The sequence below is a fragment of the Sciurus vulgaris genome (assembly GCF_902686455.1).
Source record: "Sciurus vulgaris genome assembly, chromosome: 3".
NCBI lineage: Eukaryota > Metazoa > Chordata > Mammalia > Rodentia > Sciuridae > Sciurus > Sciurus vulgaris.
In genome coordinates, this window is record NC_136463.1 from 182361708 (window position 1) to 182381559 (window position 19852).

Here is a 19852-nt window from a genome sequence, read left to right on the forward strand (position 1 = left end):
CTTAAAATAAGGTTTACATTCATAACCCAAACTCAGTTATGTGCAGATTCAGGTTCATCATTCTGAGCACAGAACACACCCCCAGCACCCCTTCCTCTAGAATTTTCTTTTCCTTTTCCTTCTTTTTTTTCGGTTTTTGCTGGGGTTAAAATCCAGGGCCGCTCCCATGGTGAGCAGCTGCTTTACCACTGAGCCACAGCCCAGATCCAGAACCTTCTTTATTCCTGTGAAGCGTGTCACCCTCCTTCTCCCATCCATCAGGGCTGAATTTTTCTTTTCCTTCCTGGTACTGGGGATCAAACTCAGGGCCTCACACATGCCAGGCAAGTGATGGACCCCTGCCCACACCCCAGCCCCAGAGCTGAAATCTTTAATTTGTTCAGTCCCTTCCATCCCCACCCGAATGCATTCAGCCCCTGGAATCCGTGATTTCGACCCACAAGTGCCCAGAGCTGTGGCACGGCCCCCGCACGCCACCCACTGCTGGGCCAGCAGCTTCCTCTGCAGGGCCATCCTTCCCCAGGCCAGATGGCAGCTTCCTGCTCACTCAGTGCCCAGGGATGGTTCCTGCGGCCCCCACCGCAGCCTCTGCTGAGACACAAGGAGCCTGCAGGCTCCCCTGAGGGAACCAGTATTTGTCACCACCAAGACTGTTTTATTTAATTTGTTTTGTTTTTTGTGGCCCTGGGAATTGAACCCAGGGGCATCTGCCACTGAGCTACGTCTCTAGACCTTTTCATTTTATTTGGAGACGGGGTCTGGCCACATTGCAGGAGAAAGACATGGAACCATTTGGTTTTGAAACAGGGTCTCACTGTGTTGCCCAGGCGGGCCTCAAACTCCTGGGCTCAAGTGACCTTCCTGCCTCAGCCCCTTCAGTAGCTGGGATTACAGGAGGCCGGTGGGACCCCATTTCTCAACAGGGGGTAGGGGAGGGGGACCCAAAGAAGTTCACAGTCATCTTTAATCCACGAGTTCTCTGCCCAAAACGAGCATCGGCTCTCTTCAGCAACTGCAGCAGCCCGCACGACCCCTTTCCCACGCTGCCGCCTCGGGATGAGGTGGCTTAGATCCCCCTTAGGGCGGTGTGACGACTAGGTGAATGGCATGCGGTTGTGCCAGGGAGGGAGCTCGAGGAATTACCTTTCTCTCTTGGGGTGCTGTTTGCCCTGAAGCGAGTTGTTTTCTTTCTTCTTTTCTCTTTTTCGGGCTGGGGATTGACCCCAGGGGTGCTTAACCACTGGGCCACATCACCAGCCCTTATTTTTGAGTCAGGATCTGGCCAAGTTGCCGAGGCTGGCCTTGAACTTGCCATGTCCTGCCTCAGCCTCCTCAGGCCCTGGGATTCTGGGCGTGGGCCAGGGCACCAGCAGGAGTTTACTTAGTGTTAGGTAGGAAGCGGCTTCCGTGTGCTTGCTGTGGTCCACCCTAGACGCTCCAGCTCCTTCAGGCTCCTCTGATGCCACAGGCGGTCCAGTCCACCTGCTGCCCTGGCTGGAGCCGCCAGCTCAAAGCCTCATTTTGTCCCCAGGATACTTCTCGGAGAGCGCCTTTGCTTCCCGACCGGCGGGCTACCTTGAGGATTCAAGGATAGCTTCTTTATCTGGCACTTTCTTCTCTGTCCTGGCACGGTCTGTGTGACGGTGTAGGTGTGAGATGTACCCTACGAGCTCAGGTGAGGGACAATGCAAGGAAGTACAGAGGGAGCGATGGGCTACAGGCGCCCTGCCGGAGTGGGTGCATTAATCCACCGAGGGGGTGACCTGGGTGCGACCTGCACAGGTGGGTCACTGTGGGGCAGCCTTGGGCATGTGTTCTGTCCCTGAGTCTTTGTCGCATGGCCTACCACTTTCCTGTGCCACACTCTTCCGCCATTCTCTGCCCGCTTGGGGCCCACAGCTGTGGAGTTGGCCATCTATGAACGGAAGCTTCTGAAACTTGCTCGAGTGGCTCTGGTCAGGCCTCTTGGTCACAGTGACTGCCACCGTCTGCCTCCTCCTCACAGCTGCTCTTCTGTATGTGAAGGTCCCCCTTGGAGGAGTGTCGTCCTCACTGGCTTATTTGCACTTTTGGGTGGGGACATAAAGACAAAGGAAGCAGCCAGTACCTGAAGGGAGCTTGTGGACAGACATTCCCTGGGGGTGACTTGCAGGTCACTTAGGGGATCCCAGCTGCCAGGACGTGTCTTTCCTCTGGGGCTGGAGGGAGCCGCTGGGGGGACACTTTCACTGTCCTGCCTGGCTGCCAGTGTCCTCGGGGCTGACTGGGCAGTGGGCAGCAGTCTCAGCAGCTGTTGGGCACATGTGTACAAACACTTTACAGGGCCTGGGGGGCCCCAGGGACCCTGAGGTTCACCTGTCCGGTGACCCGTTCTTGGCAGTGTGGGCATAGCTAGTTGCCAGGCTCTGCAGGCGGGTGGGTCTGGGGAGCAGCAGCCTTATTTAGCACACGGCCACCTGTGTTGCGGTGGCTCTCTCCTCCCACCCCTCGCTCAGAGGGACCCCGGCTGGGGGTCCTGCAGCACACGCGGCTGACTCCTTTCCGTGGTGCAGGCTTCCGAGGTCTGCTGCGTGGACAGCACTGCTCTTGTCCCAGCGCCCCAGGGGCGGTCTTCTCCCGTTCTCCCTCCAACCCCTGCCTTTTCCCTGTCTTCTTTAAAAGCATTGTTTTGCAGTCCTGAGGATGGAACTCGGGGCCCTCACTGGGAGGCATGTGCTCTACCAGTGAGCTCTACCCCCAGTCCCTTTTTAAAAAATGTTTTATTCATTTTTATTTCTACTGACTGTTTTGGCCATTGTACACGAATGGCGTTCACCTTTTCACTTCTCTGGTTGTGCACGTGGAGATTCACACCACTCTCGAAGCCTTACATGTACGTAGGGCGATGACGTCTGTCTCCGTCCACTATCTTTCCTTCTTCCCTGCCCCCATTTCCCTCTACACAATCCAAAGTTCCTCCATTCTTCTCTAACCCCCGGGCCCAGCCCACATTTGTTTGGTCACGCAGTCCCTTTTGTAAATATTTGAGGCAGGGTCTTGATAAATCGCCCAGGTTTGGTCTTGAACTTGTGACCCTCTTGACTCAGGCTTCCGAGTGACTGGGTTACAGGTGTGTGCCCGCGCCTGGCTTCTCGCTCCCCTTTGGGGCCAATACTTCTTAAATAAGCCTCTCTGTCTCCTGGGGAGGTAGCCGGGCAGGGGCTTCTCTGCACTCTCCCAGAAGGACCTCCGGTGCCGGCAGGAGATCTGGCCCCAGCTATAGCCCGCAGGCCTGGCTCCAGCCTCCACCATCTGGAACACCCTCCCCTCTACACTTCTTCCACTCAGTCTCCTGCGTCCACTCCCTGGATAGAAGCACCAGGTCCAGCAGGCAAGGCCTGGCTCCCTCTGGCCTGCCCGGCCGCATGCCTGGGCGCCCACCCTCCTGGGCACCGGCTTCCTCTCTTACTGTGCTGCTCCCTCAGCTTTCCTGACCAGCCCGGGGCCCAGCCCTCCTCTGATTCTTGCTGAAGGCCTCGGGGCAGCGTTGGAGACCCTGCCATGGGCTGCGGGGCTCTGAACTTTGCTGCCTCCACTCCCCGAGGGCTCTCCCAGCTGCACTGTCCTCATGCCAACCAGCTGCTGCCCTCCACCTCTGGACAGCTGCATGTGCCCTCTCCAGCCCTCTGCTCTGCTGGGTTGCCACCACCCTCCTCATCTGCCTCCTGCAGCGCCGCCTGGCCCAAGCAGCTGCAGTGGGCACCTGGTACTGTGCTGGCACCTGCTCCCCCCCACCCCGTGTCCTGCGGGGCCTTCGAGGCAGGGTGCCCAGGTGCTCGCTGCAGGTCAGGCCCTGCTCCCACTGGGCTATCACCGTGCTTTCTTGAGGTCATTCCTCAGTGAGGTTCTGGGCCCCTTTCCAGGAGGGCAGCTGCAACCTCATGTGGCCTCTGCTCCCTCGGCCAAGCCAGGTCCCCGGCCCGAGCTCCTCTGCTAGCTCCAGGAGGCTGGCAGCGACCCGTCACCGCTGAAGCACACTCACCTCTGAGTTTTGCCAGCCCCTGGCTGTCTAGTGGGGTCATTTGTGGCGGGTCCTCTCCCATGGTGACCAGAGGAGGCCCTTGAGAACAACGGCCTCGTTCTTGTCCAGGCTCTGGCCTGCAGCAGCTGGCAGGCGCTCTGGATGCCACAAGAATGAAGCTTTCCATGAGGTGCATCTTGTCACCATGTCACACCTCCTAGAAGGGGCTGTCCCCTCATGGGACCAAGGACATCTGGCCCAGCAAGGCACTAGATTGATGAGTGATGTCCGTTGAATGAACGGAGACACAGGACTCAGCTTCTGTTCAGGGAGGAGGCTGAGCCGTTTGCTCTGAGCGCAGGAGGCTGTGGGGTGGCCTGCACCAGGGTCCCGCCTGGGTGCGTTGGCTGCACCAGCTCGGGCAGAGGCCAGCTCCCTTGTGAGTATGATTCCCATTACTATCCAGCGGGGCAGGGGCAGCTGGGGCTGCGGGGCCTCTGGCTCCAGACGCCATGATGTCCTGGGGCACAGCAGGAGTGAGGTGAGACTGGGGCAAAGAGTCACACCCAGCATCTGCCCCGGCGCATGGCCAGCTCTCCCTGCTGCTGGATCTGGGACTTCTCACTGGGCAGCGAGGGAGGTGTCGGGTCTGAGTCTGTGCTGGAGGGCGCGGTGCGAGGGGCTGGGCCGGGGAAGCACTCAAGCCCTCTCGCTCTAGTACCACACCACCTGTCCCACCCCTTCCAGATATGTGGCTCCAGGAGGCTCCGGGGACAGAAGCAGAGAGGGTGACATCCTCTGGGTGTTGGGGGAACTGGAGGAGGGCGGGAATGGAGAGTGGCTGAGGTGGTCCTGGCAGCCGGCCCAGGTCATGGCGGAAGTGCAGGCGCAGCCAGGCCAGCAGTCACCTGTCACTGCAAAACATTCTTACCGGGGACCTATTGACACCTCCCTTGTTGACCCTGACGCCTCGGGAGGGAGCATGGTGGCCTAGGGGCCGGGCGCCACGTTTGTCACCCTAGTTTCTGGCAACTCTCCAGGAGGCCAGGCCAGCTGGGGAAGAGGCTGCCTGGTGGCCCACCTCTGCCTCTGGGTCCCTGCGGATGGGGCATCAGTGGGAGCTCAGGATGCGGGGCAGGTGACAAGGCCAGGCAGGCCATCAGGGCCCACTCCCCTCCCTGAGAAGGCTGGTGGAGGACCCTCTCCCCTCCAACGGGCCCAGCCTCCCTCTGTCCCCACACTCTGAGGGCTGCCAGGGGACAGGACTGGCACTGGAGGTGCTGAGGCACTGGATCACTTCAGGGGTGTGGTCTGGCCACCTGGGACCCTGGTCTAGGAATGGGGGAGGGCGTGGCACAGGACCAAGTCCCCTAGGCGACACCGGGCCCAAGGCAGGGAGGAAGTGGTGGGGGCAACGTGGCGGGGCCGGGTGGCTCGCTGTTGCGTGTTCTAATCATGCTTCTCCTCAGCCAGAAGGAGGCGCTGGCTCCGCCTGTCGTGGGGCCAGCCCTGAATCATCCAGGAGGGTCAGGGGGTTCCAGAGCGGGCGGCCCCAGCTCAGCTGTGGGGGTGGATCCCGAGCCCCGCTCTTGCCCCGGCGCACAGGACGCCCGCTGCCAGCTACTCCACAGACCTCGCACGCCACGCAGCACTGCACACTTGATTTTATTCCATGACACTGATTTGCTGAAACCCCCCATTTCCTGGGCAGGGGAGGGCAGTGGGTAGCCTGGTAGAAGCGGGCTGGCCTCTTAGGAGGACTGATCCCTCTCTGCCTGAGGAAGTGCTGTCCAGGCCTCAGCCTTCCACCCAGCCTCGCCCTCTCCCCTCCCGTTCATCATTTAAAAACTGAGCTGCAAAAATAAAATAAACTGAAAAAATAAAAACAGACCCCTGAGATGTTAAAAACCAAATTAAAAATTCCCTTTGGTGTCAAAAGGTCCTATTCCTAAAAGCCAGCGGGGTGGGGCGGGCTCCGGCCAGGCTCAGGGCTGGCACTCAGTCCTCCAGGGCACCATGGGACTCCTCCTCCTCCTGCTCCTCCTGCTCCTGCTCCTGCTCCTTGTCCTCGTCCTCGATCTCCGGGGCCAGGGATCCCTCAGGACCCGGCTGCTTCAGGATGGCGCTGTATTTGAGGACGGCAGCCTCTGCCTGCAGGACCACCTCCACCAGGCTGAAGACGGTGATGACCTGTGGCCGAGTCCAGTGAGGGGGTGACAGGGGAGGGCCCGTGACCAGCACCCAGCTCCGCCACCGTGCGTCCTGCCTACCGTGAGGCCCACGCCCTCAGCCCTGCGAAGCCCCTGCTGCCCCCTGTAAACAAAGCCACTCAAGGTCCTGGCCCGGGTCTGGGGAGAACCAAGGAGCCGGGCGGCACCGTGCACCTCGGTGATGCCCGGGGAGGGCTCAGGAGGGCCAGGGTCAAACGAGCTGGGCCGGGCGGCCTCTGGAGTGGCAACCGCTCTACACACATGTGCGTGTGAGGTCCCCAGCCTCCATCAGGTTCTCAAAGGACCCGCAAGTTCAGAATTCCTGCTTCAGAGGGACACAGAGCTGCCCAGAGTGGGCATCCCCACGTGGGGGTCCAGAAGAAGCCCCTCCTGGGCAGGGCAGGGGGCAGATGGGGCACAGAGGAACACCCAGGAGGCAGGAGAGGGCTCACCGCGGCGTGGGGTGGGGTTCTGACCTGCCGCGCTGGCTCCTGTTCCGGGTCCTCCGGCTCCCAGAGGAGCGTGAGCTCAGGTTTCTTGCCCACTTTCTGGAAGTGGTAGGACCGCAGGGCCAGTGCCTGGGGGTGCACATGCCAGCACCTCAGGCTTGGGCTCTGGGTGCCCCCTCCCGACCCTTGATCCTGAAGGCCCCGTTGCTTGGACGTGGCCCTTTGTCCTGACCCGCCTGACCGGACCTGAGTGCGCTCCCTGCCCTGCCACCCACCCCACTGCTGGGCTTTGCCCTAAGACAGGGGTCACCCCAACCCTGGCCTCTTGCTTCAGTCAGCCTCAGGGAGGCCCTGCCAGTTCACCTTTGGTTGACTCAGCACCTGAGGGTGACCAAGGCGAGGAGGGGTGGGGCAGGAGCGCCCAGCTGAGCGCACTGCTGTGGGCTGCGCCCCCTGCTGGCGCTGGCTCTGACAGCACGGGCTGAGGGCAGACTGCAGAGCTGACCTAGGCCTGAACTTCCATCCTGCTCAGTGAACTTGGGCACAAGCGCCCTGATTGCTTCCAGCTGGACTCTGCTCACGCTCGCCTGTTCTACTCTGTTTTATTAACGCTGTGTCTATTCCACGCCATGCGCCAGACCCTGCGCTCCCCCTAGCACTCTGGATGTGAGGAGACTCAAACCAGGGCAGGAGCCAGGTGCTCAGCACAGGGCCGGCTAGAGCCTGGCCCCTCGGCTAGCATCAGGACAGGCACCAAGGCCCTGCGGGGAGGACAGTGGACGAACAGTTGCCCGGGCGGGAGCCAGGGCGACGGTCCTCCACGGATCATCCTCTGGCCTTTCCTTCCCATGTTCCTGCAGAAACATCTCCAGACGTGCATACCACGCCATCCTGTGCCGGGTAGGGTGGGCTTGTTCTCTGAGTGCCCAGGTCTTGGGGAGGGGGCCCAGCCTGACCCTTGGCCTGAAGTCCCATCCCAGTTGGGCCTAGCTGGGCGTCTTGAGGAGGTCCATCAGGAGGGCTGGGAGCCAGAGATCTGGCCTCTCTGCCACCTGTGGCACAGCTGAGTGAGGGAACAGTGGGACCCAACAGCCCGTGTCCCTGCAGGGTGGATGGGGACAGCAGGAACCCCAGCCTGTGCTCTCACTTCACTCTCGTGAGCCTACCGGGGCTGCTCTGGCCAGGGACATTCAGACGAGCCCCGGCAGTGGGAGTGCAGACAGGCAGGGGCAAAGGCCGGGCCCAGCGCCGGGTCCCAGGGGCCGCCTGCCTCCCTGCCCGAGCTGGCCACTCACGTTGCAGTAGATGCGCTTCTGTACCCCGTAGCGCAGCACCAGGACGTCGAAGGCTTGGTTCAGGACGCTCATGACCATGGCTTCTGACTCCAGAGGGCCACTCTCCTGCGGGGACAGTGTCCCAGCGTGGCAGCCTCCCCTGGGAGGAGGCAGCCAGGAGAGGGAGGCGGGACAGAGGGAGGGGAGGACAGTCAGGCTGGCGGACTCACCCTGACCAGGACGGCGAAGAAGAGGCTGGCGCTGAGCTCCTGCACACGCTTGGACGCCATGCGGCGGTCATTGCAGTGGTCAGCTTGCTTCTGCAGGGCGTGCGGCTCCACTTCCGGCTGCTCTCTGTAGCCTGGGAAGAGGGTGGTCAGGGTGCTGGTGGGGGGCTGGGCGCAGGCACAAACTGCGGGCCCACAGAGGTGGGGGCCCCGGGCCCCAGAGCCGAGCCGCCCCCTGCAGCCCCAGAGTCCGGGCAGAGCGCGCCCAGGCCCCGGCTCCCCTGTACTCGGCTGCCCGTCTGGCCGGGCCTCCGCGGTCACAGCGGTGCGGCCTCAGGGCACCGGCGCTCACTCTGGGTGGTAGCCACTGGTGCTCTGGCCTGCCCTGGCCCCCAGCTGTGCCCTCACCCAGCGCGGCGGCCAGCAGGCGGTGCACCAGGACGTCCGCGAAGCGGCGGATGGGAGAGGTGAAGTGAGTGTAGAGAGGCACGTTGAGGGCGTAGTGCCGGAACTGTGCCTGGTCCTGCAGCACCCCGGAGCAGAAGTACAGCGCCATCTGGGGAGGGCGGGTCTCAGTGTCGGCGGGGCCCGGAGCAGACAGCAGCGCCTGGCCGCGCACAGCTCACAGACTGGAGGCGTGGAGGCCACGCTGGGGCCGTCCTGCACAGGACCCCAGGGCTGCCACCAGGGTGGCAGAACCAGGGCCTGCCCAGGCCCCACTCCTGCTGGAAGCCGGGTTCATCCCAGGGCTGCCCAGGCCACTCCCCCTCTGGTGGGAATGGGATGTTGGGACCCCTCAGGACAGCGGGTGGCCTCTTCCTATGGGGATCCTGGGGCCACCAGCGTAGTGGGCAGGAGCTCAACCTCCTCAGGGCACATGGCTGCTGAGTCCCTGCCAGGAAGATGGAGGGGGGGTGGTTTCCGGTCTGTCCCTTCCCTGGACGTGTATGGGGCTGCTCCTCTGACTCAGGACGAAGCGGGACAGGGAAGCCAAGATGGCCCCGGGCTGCAGAGCTGTCTTCTGGAGGCAAAAGCAGAAGCTGAGGGGCTGCGCGTCTCCGCTGGAGGACACAAAGCCCAAGGCTGCCATCTCCCAGATGAGGCCTGCAGGGGCTCTGTGGCCTGTGGGTGGGTCCCCTCAACCGCTCTGGCCTCCATCCCTGCCCAGCTGAGGTGGCCGCTTGCACCGTGGCACCCTGTGCCCCACAATGCTCCACCCATGGCAGCCAAGGAGGCGGCTTTCCAGCCTGCTACCCCAGCCTCTGTGGGGCCAAGACCCAGATCCAAGTTCTAGAGGCAGCGTTTGGACGGGGGCGCAGGAAGGACCCCGGAGCCTTCTTAGGGCCCCCACACAGCCTGACCAGAGCCTGGACACAGCCCCTGTGGCTGCCTGGGGGCATGTGACCAGGTCCTTGCTGAGGGCCCCATCCCAGCTGCGTGTGCTGGCTCCCCTGCCCCCACACCCTCCTGTGCACTTGGCCAATGGACAGCCGGCTCCGGTTACTCTGTGCTCAAGGGTCCTGGAATCCAGGGCACAGCTGGCGGTGACCTGCTGGGCTCCTTAACTCTGCTTCCTTCCAGCACCTGCTGGGCTCCGGGTTCAGGGCAATAATTTCCCCTGAATAATTGAGGTGTTTAGCTCAGTGGCGGGAATTGCAATTTCAGGTCCTCTGGAAGCAGGGACAGCACAAGCAGGGAGGGACCTTGACCTAGGACAACTGTACTGGGCTGCCTGCGGCTGCCCAGGAAGTTCCCCGGGCCCTGCCTCCCACTGAGGGGTACTTCAGTGGCCACTGAGCAGGGCAAAGCAATGGCTAGGGAAGAGGGGAGGGCTGAGAGGTGGGTTGCGCCTGGCGCCCCCTGGCTGGCATGGGAATTGGACCAGCTTTTGTGCTGGGTGGGATTAAATCCAGTCTTTGTGCCCCTGGGGCTTGTGGCAGTGGATGTCTGGCAAGTTCTCTCAAGGCTTTTGGGTGGAAGTTCAGTTTGTTTGGGAAATGTGGCATGTCTCCCTCTGCAGATTGACCAGGATGGCCTCACGCTGCCAGAGAGAACTCTATACCTAGCTCAGGACGAGGAGAGTGAGAAGGTGCCTGGGCATGGGATGGGGCTGCGGGGAAGGCTGGGGTCCCTCTGGTCCTGGGTCTGGGCTGGTCCTGTCCCCAGCTTGAGGAGGCCCCTGTCCTGGTGCAGATCCTGGCTGCACACAGGGTGCTCATGGAGCATTTGCTCAGCCTGTTGGGGGCCGATGCTGTGGAGCAGAAGGCCCAGGAGATCCTGCAGCTGGAGCAGCGGCTGGCCAACATGAGCAGCAAGGCTGGGGGCTGCTGGGGGCTGGGGAGGGAGCATGGCAGGGCCAGGCCAACTCTGGTCTCCACCCAGATCACTGTGTCTGAGTATGATGACCTCCGGCGGGATGTCAGCAATACGTACCACAAGGTGACCCTGGGGCAGCAACAGAAGATCACCCCCCATGTGAGTGGCCCAGACTGGTGAGCAGGGGTGGATCTGTGTGGCCACTCTCCCTAAGGAAAGACAGGAGGCGTTGTGTGCACCTCGACTCCCTGGTCTTCTCGTTGTCTCTCCTTGACCCGCCTCCCTCAGCTCTGTGGTCCCCACCTCTGCCCACAGCCTCAGTGCAAGTGGCTGCTGGACCAGATCTTCCAGGAGGACTTCTCAGAGGATGAGGAGGTGGTGCTGCTGGCCACAGACTACATGCAGCAGGTGTCCCAGCTCATCCACTCCACACCACACAGGTGGGGCTGCACATGGCCCACGGGGTGTTCCCCACATTCCCCAGACTCCATCCTGGCTGCCTCCCTGCAGTCTGGGTCCACCCCGACCTGCACCTGCACCTGCACCTGTGTGGGGAAGCCACTCTGGGGAGGCAGGTGGGGAGCAGCAGAGCAGGAGTGCAGGTCCTGGGTTCAGGTGCTAAGCTCCCCTCCCTGTGAGCCTGGGCAGGCTGTGAGCTTGCTGAGCTGCAGGCCTCACCTGGGGATGCAGGGGCTGGTGGTGCGGATGCCTCCCAGGGACGGTGTGGCTGCAGTTCTGCTGGCCCAGGGCCAGCTTGGGGACAGCCTCCTGGCCTCTGGCCTCCTTGGGGAGGAAGAGAGGCCCATCAAGGCCCTGATGCAGCAGACAGTGAGTCCTGAGTGCCCAATGTCCCACCCCACGGCAAGTCAGGAAATGGTGCTGGCTGTGACCCCTCAGGGTCGGGACTTGTCAGCAGCAGGAGTGTGTCCTGCCGTGAGACTGGGGCTCAGATCCCTTCAGGCTGAGGCCCTGCTTACGAGGACTGACCCCTCAGCCTTCCTTGGAGGGCAGGGTGGAGACTAGGTCCAGCCCCTGTGTGGGGGCACTGGTGGGGCAGGTGGTTGCCTGGGGTGGCCCACCTGCCAGTGGGTCTGGACACCCCCGTTTCATCTGGCCTCCAGGATCCTGCACAACTACCTGCTGTGGCGTGTGGTGGTGGACCTGAGTGAGCAGCCGTCATCCCCGTCATTCCTAGAGTCCCTGCAGGAGCTGGCCCGAGAGATGAAGGGCAGTGTCGAGCCGCCCGAGTCTGCCTGGGCCAGGCCAACGGCCACTTTGGCATGGCACGTGGTGCTCTCTTTGTACATGAGCACTTCTCAGCAGCCAGCAAAGCCAAGGTCAGGCTGCCCTGGGTGCAGGGTGGGCGCCAGGTGGTGCAGGGGATGCCCTCCACATGTCCCTGTAGCTGGGGCCCTGGCTCAGCTTAGGGCTCAGTCCTGACTCCCCAGCTTGCTCTGCTCTAGACGTCTCCTCTGATGGGACTCAGGTGCTGTCAGCTGCCAGCGATCATCTCTGCCCACCTTTTCCACGCAGGGGCTTGGGCATGGACTGGGACATTGCCTGGACTTTCCCCCTGATAGAAAGAGTGGGGTGGCAGTGGCTGGGCCTGCGTGCTGTGGCATCCCAGGCCTCGGCATTGCTCAGGCCTCACTGTGGCCAGGACTGGTGGCCCTCTCACAGGTTCCACGCCCTGGCTCTCCGTCACAACCGTCCTTCCACATGTGCCCTGGGCCCCACACTGTCAAGGCCCATCTTTCTAGAAAGTACTACTGGCGTTGTGTTGTATAACAGTTTATTGCTTTTTCTCTCCCAGGGGTTGGAGGCCCCAGGAAGGCAGAGAAATGGCTGCTCCTTCATCTCCCTGGGGGATTTGACCTGGGGAGCAGGGGGCCCCAAGGGGCTGAGTCACAGCACCGGCCCCACGTATGCGTCCCATGTAAGCAATGGTGCGGCAGGCCCCATCTGAAGTTGGCTTGGGTGTGGAGGTGGCTCAGCGAGGGGCGATCTCTCCTGGCTCCAGGCATGTCTGGGTCTTTGGTACCCCAGTGCTGGAGTCTGGAGCCAAGGAAGGCAGCACACTGGGTTTGGCAGAGTTCTGGCCCTGTGGAGGAAGGATGCCTGGTGCCTAGTTTGGTCCTCCCCAAGGTATTGGCACAGGAGGGTCCCCCTTTCCTAGGATTTGAGCAGGTTGGAATCCAAGAGCACACCCAGGATGGCTGTGGGTGTCAGTGTCTCAGCCTTGAGGTACCCTATTGACGGCCCATGGAGGGTCCAGGGCTGAGATGAGCAGAGCTGCCTGGTCTGAGTCTGACTTATCCCAGTGTGGTCTGTAGGTAAGAGCCCAAGTGGGGGTGTCAGGATTGACAACCTTCAGAATTGCAGAGACAAGTTTGGATAGCCCTAGGATGGCGGCTGGCGTCAAGCCAAGAGGTGGCGCATAGTTAGTGTTAACACTGTGTGATCTACTTTTGCCTGATTTGTTAATGTCTCCTTTGTGCTAGTGGTCAACAGATATTCCTCATTCTTTCTTGATTGGTATCGAGGGGCGTGCTTCAATTGTGCTAATCCTAAGCCGATTGGCTGCCTTAGGTATATAGGACATTCTATTCACCCGGGTGGGGTCCCAGGTTGTAGTACATAGGCCTCATGCTCCCTGCCGCACCTCTAAGAAGCGACCCACCTTAAAGAAGCAGTAGACCTTTGATAATGTACCCTCTCTGAAAGAGTAGCATTCTCTAAAATTAAGCAAAGTCTCTTTTCCTCTAAGCAAAGTCTTTCTTCCTCTCAAAGCTCTTCCTCTAAAACTAAAAGTAAGCAAAGCCTCTCTTCCTCTATAAACTAGCAAACAAGCAAGGAAGCAGCTCAGTAATAGAAGTAGTTCAGTTCCAATCCACCTCTGATAAATTACCGCAGGATTGTTGCTGTGGGAGGCAACTCGGAGCCCCTCTGGAGGTGGGGGTGTAGGACATTGTGCAGTGGGTGGAAGAAGCCAGCGGCGACGTTCCTGGGTGTGGCCAGGCAGACCCGGGTGGTCAGGGCAGAGCGACCCCCACCAACAGCAGCAGCAGCATTGTCCCGCCCAGCAGTGGCAGGGAGAATCTGGCAGCTGCAGGGCCCGAGTCCGGGACGCTGCCGTTCTGGCCGGCAGGGGGCGCCAGGTCGCAGGCCTGGTAGGGCTCCAGGCAGGCGGCGAAGGCCATGACGTGCGCCAGGTAGTTCTGCTCCTGCACGCCGTGCACCAGGTGCGCCTGCGGGCCGCGCGCGAACACCGCCACGTCCTCGCCCCCGTGCGTCTCCGATGCCACCGGCACCGCGGCCTGCTGCTTGTAGGTGGGGTTGCCTGGCAGGAAGAGGCGTTGAGGGACCGCGGCCTTCCCCCTCCCCACCCTCCGGCTCCCCCTCCACCCGTGTCCCCAAGAAGACGCCATCTCCCTGGCCGCACTCACCGCTCTCAAGCTCGGTGACGTCGGGTCGGATGCCGGAGTTGAGCACGTAGCCGGGGCCGTTGCCGTACAGGATGGACGTGTAAGCCTTGCCGTCCTCGGCCTTGAGCGGGGCCAGCCCTGCGGGGACAGGTGGCACCTGTGCTCCCACCGACCTCGGCCCGCGGACACCCTGTGTGCCCCGCTGGCACCTTTTGCCTGGTCACCAGCTAACTCCCCGCGAGAACCCTGCGAGGCAGGTGCTGTCATTGTGCCACTGACAGGTGAGGAAAGCGAGTGTGAGGCGTCTGCCTGGTCACTGATGCAGCAGCACCTGCCACCGTGCCCAGCCTACCGAAGATGGAGGTGCCCCGCAGCGTGTATCCGCCGAAGGAGAAGACGTGGGAGTGGTCGGCGGTGACGAGGGTGAGCGTGTCCTGCGGGCTGGTGAGCTGGCCTGCCTTGTCGATGGCAGAGTCGAACATGACGGCCTCGGTCAGAGCCTGGTACGCCCTGCCCCCGTGGTGCCCGTGGTCAATGCGACCCCCTGCAGGAGGCCAGTGGGAGGGTATGAAGCCGATCCTGGCCGGCCCTCCCTCCCGAGCTGGCCAGGTGACTCCACCCACCTTCCACGAAGAGGTAGAAGCCGCGGGGGTTCCTGCTCAGCAGGCGCAGGGCCACCTCTGTCATCTCCATCAGGGAGGGGTCCTGCACTGGGTCTCGGTCCATTTCATATTTCAAGTGCTCAGGCTCAAAGAGGCCTGAGGGACAAGGGGGCCAGTGATGAGGGGCTGGCTGGATGGGGGGCATGCACACATGCACACACGTTGCTGTGGGGGCACCTGAGGGGTCCAGGGCAGGAACTGGGGTCTTACCCATGAGGTGCGTCACTCTGGGGTCCTGGGACGCCTGAAGGAGCTGCTGGCGGTTCCACACATACTGGGCCCCCTGGAGGGAAGAGCCCAGACTCAGCCCACGACCCTGAGACCTGCAGCCCTGCCCTGGTCCCTGCCCTGGCCCTGGTCTGAGTCCCTCACCTGGTGCTTTGCCAGCCACTCCTGCACCAGGTTGCGTCCATCCAGCCTGGTTCCATTTTGGGTGGTGTCACTTGGGTATTCAGGGTCTGGGGTGCCCTTGGGAAACATGAACTTGCGGCCCCCTCCGAGGATCACCTGTAGTCAGAGAACCTGGGCAGGTGGCCTTGGGGCTGAGGGCCTGCTGCCCCTCCTCACCGACAGCCCCCAGCTGCCCATCAGGTTTGTGGAAGGACCAGTTCTGGCGTATACATTTACCCCCACCAGACTGGGGATCCAATCCCATACTAGGCTAGGCTCCAATATTAAGTCACACTTTTCTGGGTTTTACCTTCTACACTTACTCCCTGCATCCTCAAAGACTCTGGAGCCCACAGGGATCAAGTTTTGGTTCCAATAACTTCTCATCCCAGCCCCTTCTTCTCCCCCGTTTCTCACGTCAATGTCCATGTTGGAGATGAGCTGCGTGGCGATGTCCTGGCAGCCCTCCTGCAGCGCTGAGGCTGGCATGTTGGCATCTGAGTACCAGTTGCGGTTCACCGTGTGTGCATAGGTGCCAGCTGGCGAGGCATGCTGTACCGTGGTGGTGGTCACCACTCCCACGGACTTCCCTGGAGGTGGCAGAGCTCGGGGTGGCCACACAAGCCCTGTGGCCTACCTGGTTCCCACTGCCAGCCCCATACCCACCTGCTTTCTTGGCCCGGTACATCACAGAGATGACCTCGTTGCCATGCGTCGTGTTGCACTGGCTAAGGCGGGCGGCTGCACTCAAGCCAATGGTTCCATAGTTGCCCTTGACCCCACACAGGTAGGCCGTGGCTGTGCCGGCGCTGTCTGGCACCTGTCTGTCCACGTTGTATGTCTGGGGACAGAGACACTCTCCTCTTGCTCTAGGGCAGACGTTCAGTCCTGGGCCCAGACCTGTGGCTGGTCCTCACTGCCCTAGGCCCCTAACTAGTCCCCAGCTCTCTGGGGTCCTTCCCTGCCCAGGAGGCCTCCGTCCCCAGCCCCTGCCCAGGAGGCCTCGGGTGGCCCAGTGCTCACCTTGGACAGAGCCATGTATGGGAAGTGGTCCATGGCCAGGGGCATCTCAGGCCCCAGCTGGCCTTGCTTCTGCCCCTTTAGGATGCGGGTGGCTGTCACTGTGGGGACGCCCATCCCTAAGGAGCACATTCCCGTCAGGTCTGAGCCCCAGGGCTGGTCTGGACCCAGCGTTGGCCCTGGGTGCCAGGCCCGTGAGTGCTAGGGGGTGGACCAGCACCGGGTACTCACCGTCCCCCAGGAAGATAATGAGGTTCCTGGCTGAGGTCTGAATGGGCTGTAGCTTCTTGGCGGCATCCAGAGCCTGGGCTGCCTTCTGGTTCCAGAAGGCTGGATTCTCCTCCTCCACTGGCCAAGGGGAGAGTGGGGGCTAGGTCAGCCGGGGACTGGCCTGTGGGACGGGGAGAGGGGCTGGGGGCACCTCCTACCTGGGATGACACCGTGGGACAGCTGTAGCCTCAGGCCCAGCAGCAGCAGCGGCAGCAGAAGCCAGGCTCCCTGCATGTCTTGGATAGCGGTGGGCGGCCAGGCTGGGACGCCAGGGTACCAGCTGCAGCCCAGGCTCTCTGAGCCGAAGTCAGAGGACTTTGTTCCTGGCTGTAAAGTCTTGCTGTCCCTCCCCTCCTCCTGATGACCACCCTGACCCCGCCCTTGTCCTCTAAACTGAAAAGCTGCTTGCTTAAGGGAAGTGCCAGGGTGTGTCCGTGCCAGCCTGGGGCCGAGGTCCTGACGGAGGCATCCACCTAATGTGATCCTGTGTCTCTTCCAGGTAGGGTGGGGGTGGGGGCAGCTTCCCTCTGGGTGAGGGGCTTTACTCTGTGCTGCCAGGGTCACCGCCACTCTGCTCTTGCTGTCCTGTGGGACTCAGCACCCCTTTGCTCCTGAGAGCCCACCTGGTCACACTCTGAGTGCCAAAGGGGCCGGACTGGTGGCACCTAGCTTGGCCAGGGGCAGAGGTTTAGCTTCTTGATGCCGTGAGCCCTGTAGAGCCGGGTATTGATGGGCACAGGGGTGACCTGGCTGCCCTTTCCTCCAAGGCTGTTCACCGGGCTTGGTTGGGCCAGCATGTGCTGAGTAGCCGTGGTGTGCGGAGCGAGGGCTGGCAGTACCACACTGAGCGGGGCCTTGTGGGGCCTGTTACTGGGGTTGCTATGCCTGCTCTCCTGTGTCTGTCACAAGCACACACCTGTGCAGCAGGCAGGGGTGGGACAGTGCCCTGGGCCCACCAGGCCTGGGCAGAGTCTTCCGTGCCCATAGGGTTGACCCTGTTGCCTTGGACAGGTGGATGGGTCCCAGGGTTGAGACTGTTCTCCGCAGGCCTGGCCACGCCCAAGGTGTAGCCTCTGATAGGGACCTAGGAGTTCTCTGTAGCCTCAGGCTGGGTTCAAAAGTATTTCCCAACCCAGCGAGCCCACTTCTGCACGTACAGGCAAAGGAATGAGATTTCTGTACACCAGTGTTTTCATCAGACTTTTTCTTCGCTGTGACCCAAAGACCTGACAAGAACAATAAGAGAAGGAAAAGTTTATTTGGGGGCTCACGGTTTCAGAGGTGTCAGTCTGTAGATGACCCACTCCATTGCTCTGGGCCTGAGAAGAGGCAGGACATCATGGCAGAGGTGTGTGGTGAGGGAAGGGGCCCAGGGCATGATAATGGGGAAGTAGAGAGTTCTTCCCAATGAGGACAAAATATGTACTGCAAGGACATGCCCCAGGGACCCGCCTCGTCCTGCCTGTACTTTCCACACAGTTACTCCACCTCGGGAGTAATTCACTGATTAGGTTGAGGCTCTCATAACCTTTCATTTCACCTCGAAACCACTTTTTTTTACTAGGAATTAATCTCAGGGGCACTTAAACACTGAGCTACACTCCTAGCCCCACTTGTTTATTTATTTATTTAGAGACAGTGTCTTGCTAAGTTGCTTAGGGCCTTGGTAAAGGCTGGCATTAAACTGTGATCCTCCTGGGACTACAGATGTGCACCCCGGTGCCCAGCTGAAACCTTGCAGTGTCTCATCATGAGCTTTTGGAGGACACCTCACATCCAAACCATGACAGAGCAGCGTTTTCACAGTAGCCAGGGGCTAGGGATGTAGCTTAGTGGTGGTAGCACATGCCCAGCTGGCTCAAGGCCCTAGGTTCTATACCCCCCACCTCAAAAAAAAAAAACCAAAAAACCACTGAAGAACGAGAGCAGAAGGGAGGAAATTCTTCTTAGAAGTAGAAGGAGAGGGAAGGGGAAAGGAAAGAACATTGAAGAACTTGGAGGAATAATCTTAGTAAAGATTATGTGAATAACTAATTAGAAAATGAATACAAATAAATAAAATGTTTACATGAACTGGGTGCAGTGGCACGTGCTTGTAATCCCAGTGGCTTGGGAGGCTGAGGCAGGAGGATTGCGAGTTCAAAGCCAGCCTTAGCAACAGCGAGGTGGTAAGAAACACAGTGAAACCCTGTCTCTGAATAAAATACAAAAAAAAAAAAAGAAGGCTGGGGATGTCACTCAGTGGTTGAGTGCCCCTGAGTTCAATCCCTGGTACCAAAAAAAAAAAAAAAAATCAAAAGATTACATGAACTGAAGTGCTGAATTGTACCTCCTGGTTCTCAGTCCCCGCCATTCATTTATTCAAGAACACAGGAGCCAGGATGTGAGAGCAACCCTGGTGCTATGGTTTAGATATGGTTTAAGTTTGGATGCTTGTGTGTTGGAAGCTTGGTCCCCCGTGTGGGGATGATGTTGGGAGGTGGTGGAACTTTTTCGAGGTGCAGGTAATGGGAGGTGATTCGGTTGCGGGGCTGCCGCCTTCAGAAGGGATTGATGCTGTGCTGACACCCAGTGAGTTGGTAGTGAGTGGGTTGTGATGAAAGAGACAGACTGCCGAGTGTGGTGGCCCGTACCTGTAATCCCAGCTCCTCTGGAGGCTGAGGCAGGAGGATCACAAGTTAGAGGCCAGGTTGGGCAACTTAGCAAGATCCCATCTCAAAGTAAAAATAAAAAGTGCTGTGGGTGTAGCTCAGTGGCAGAGCACCCTTGGGTTCAAACTCCAGTACCCATACACCCAGACTGGCTTACTTCTGAATCCTGTCCACCAGGTGGTCCTCTCTCTCCCACCCTCCAGTACCATGATGTCATCCACCCTGTCATGTACTCAAGGGGGCCCTTACCATAGCTGAGCAGATGTCAGCACCAGGTCTGTTGGCTAAATAAACTTCTTTTCTTTATGCATTACCCAATTCAGGTATTTTGTTATATCAATGGAAAATGGATAAATATACCAAGCGTCTGTGGCTGGATGAATAAATAAACAAAATGTGGTCCATACACACAGTGGACTATCACTCAGCCTTAAAGAGGAAGGAAAGCCTGGCACAAGCTAAATGGGGGCTTCATGCCAGCTGAAATCAACCAGTCACAGACAGACAAATACCGTGTCATACGAGGTTCCTAGAGCAGTTGGGTCTTATAGACAAAAGTGGGGTCATGGTTGCCAGAGGCTGCGGGAGGGAAAATGGGGAGCCACTGTTTAATGGGGACAGGGTCCCAGTTTTGCAAGATGAAAAAAGTACCAGAGGTTGGTTGCACAACCATGTGAATGTACTTAATGCCGCTGGTCTGCTTTAAAAATGGTTGATGGAAAAAATGACTGCATTTTAAATCTCCTTCAAAGAAAAGAAAAGCACGCTCCTCCAAGTTCCCCCACCACACCTCAACCAGTAGCCTCCTTTTCCACTCAAGCCTCCCTGACTGAGCCACAGGCATGACCTCAAGTCCAGGGAACCGTCGCTTGCCACCTGGCCTCTGTCTGCCCTGCCTCAGTCCCCACCGTGCCCACATGCCTCCCCTCAGGCACAGCTTTCCTGGGCCCCCCATGCC

The 19852-nt window shown here is 60.2% G+C and overlaps 2 protein-coding genes across 2 annotated transcripts; both read right to left on the bottom strand.

The window, feature by feature from the left end:
• Positions 1–4958: 4958 nt before the first annotated feature.
• LOC306656302 (DIS3-like exonuclease 2) lies at positions 4959–8729 on the bottom strand. Its single transcript, XM_079131336.1, has 5 exons — positions 8569–8729; positions 8164–8294; positions 7955–8059; positions 6687–6788; positions 4959–6190 (listed from the first exon to the last, which is right to left on the bottom strand). The coding sequence occupies exons 1-5, from the start codon at positions 8714–8716 to the stop codon at positions 5999–6001; spliced, it is 678 nt and encodes a 225-aa protein (XP_078987462.1). The 5' UTR covers positions 8717–8729; the 3' UTR covers positions 4959–5998.
• Positions 8730–13190: 4461 nt separating this feature from the next.
• On the bottom strand, positions 13191–16710 carry LOC306658126 (intestinal-type alkaline phosphatase-like). The gene is made up of 11 exons (XM_079134879.1): positions 16402–16710; positions 16205–16321; positions 15977–16092; positions 15620–15794; positions 15371–15543; positions 14936–15070; positions 14774–14846; positions 14525–14659; positions 14254–14445; positions 13923–14039; positions 13191–13816 (listed from the first exon to the last, which is right to left on the bottom strand). Exons 1-11 carry the CDS (start codon positions 16475–16477, stop codon positions 13509–13511), a joined length of 1617 nt encoding a protein of 538 aa, XP_078991005.1. The 5' UTR covers positions 16478–16710; the 3' UTR covers positions 13191–13508.
• Positions 16711–19852: the final 3142 nt, after the last annotated feature.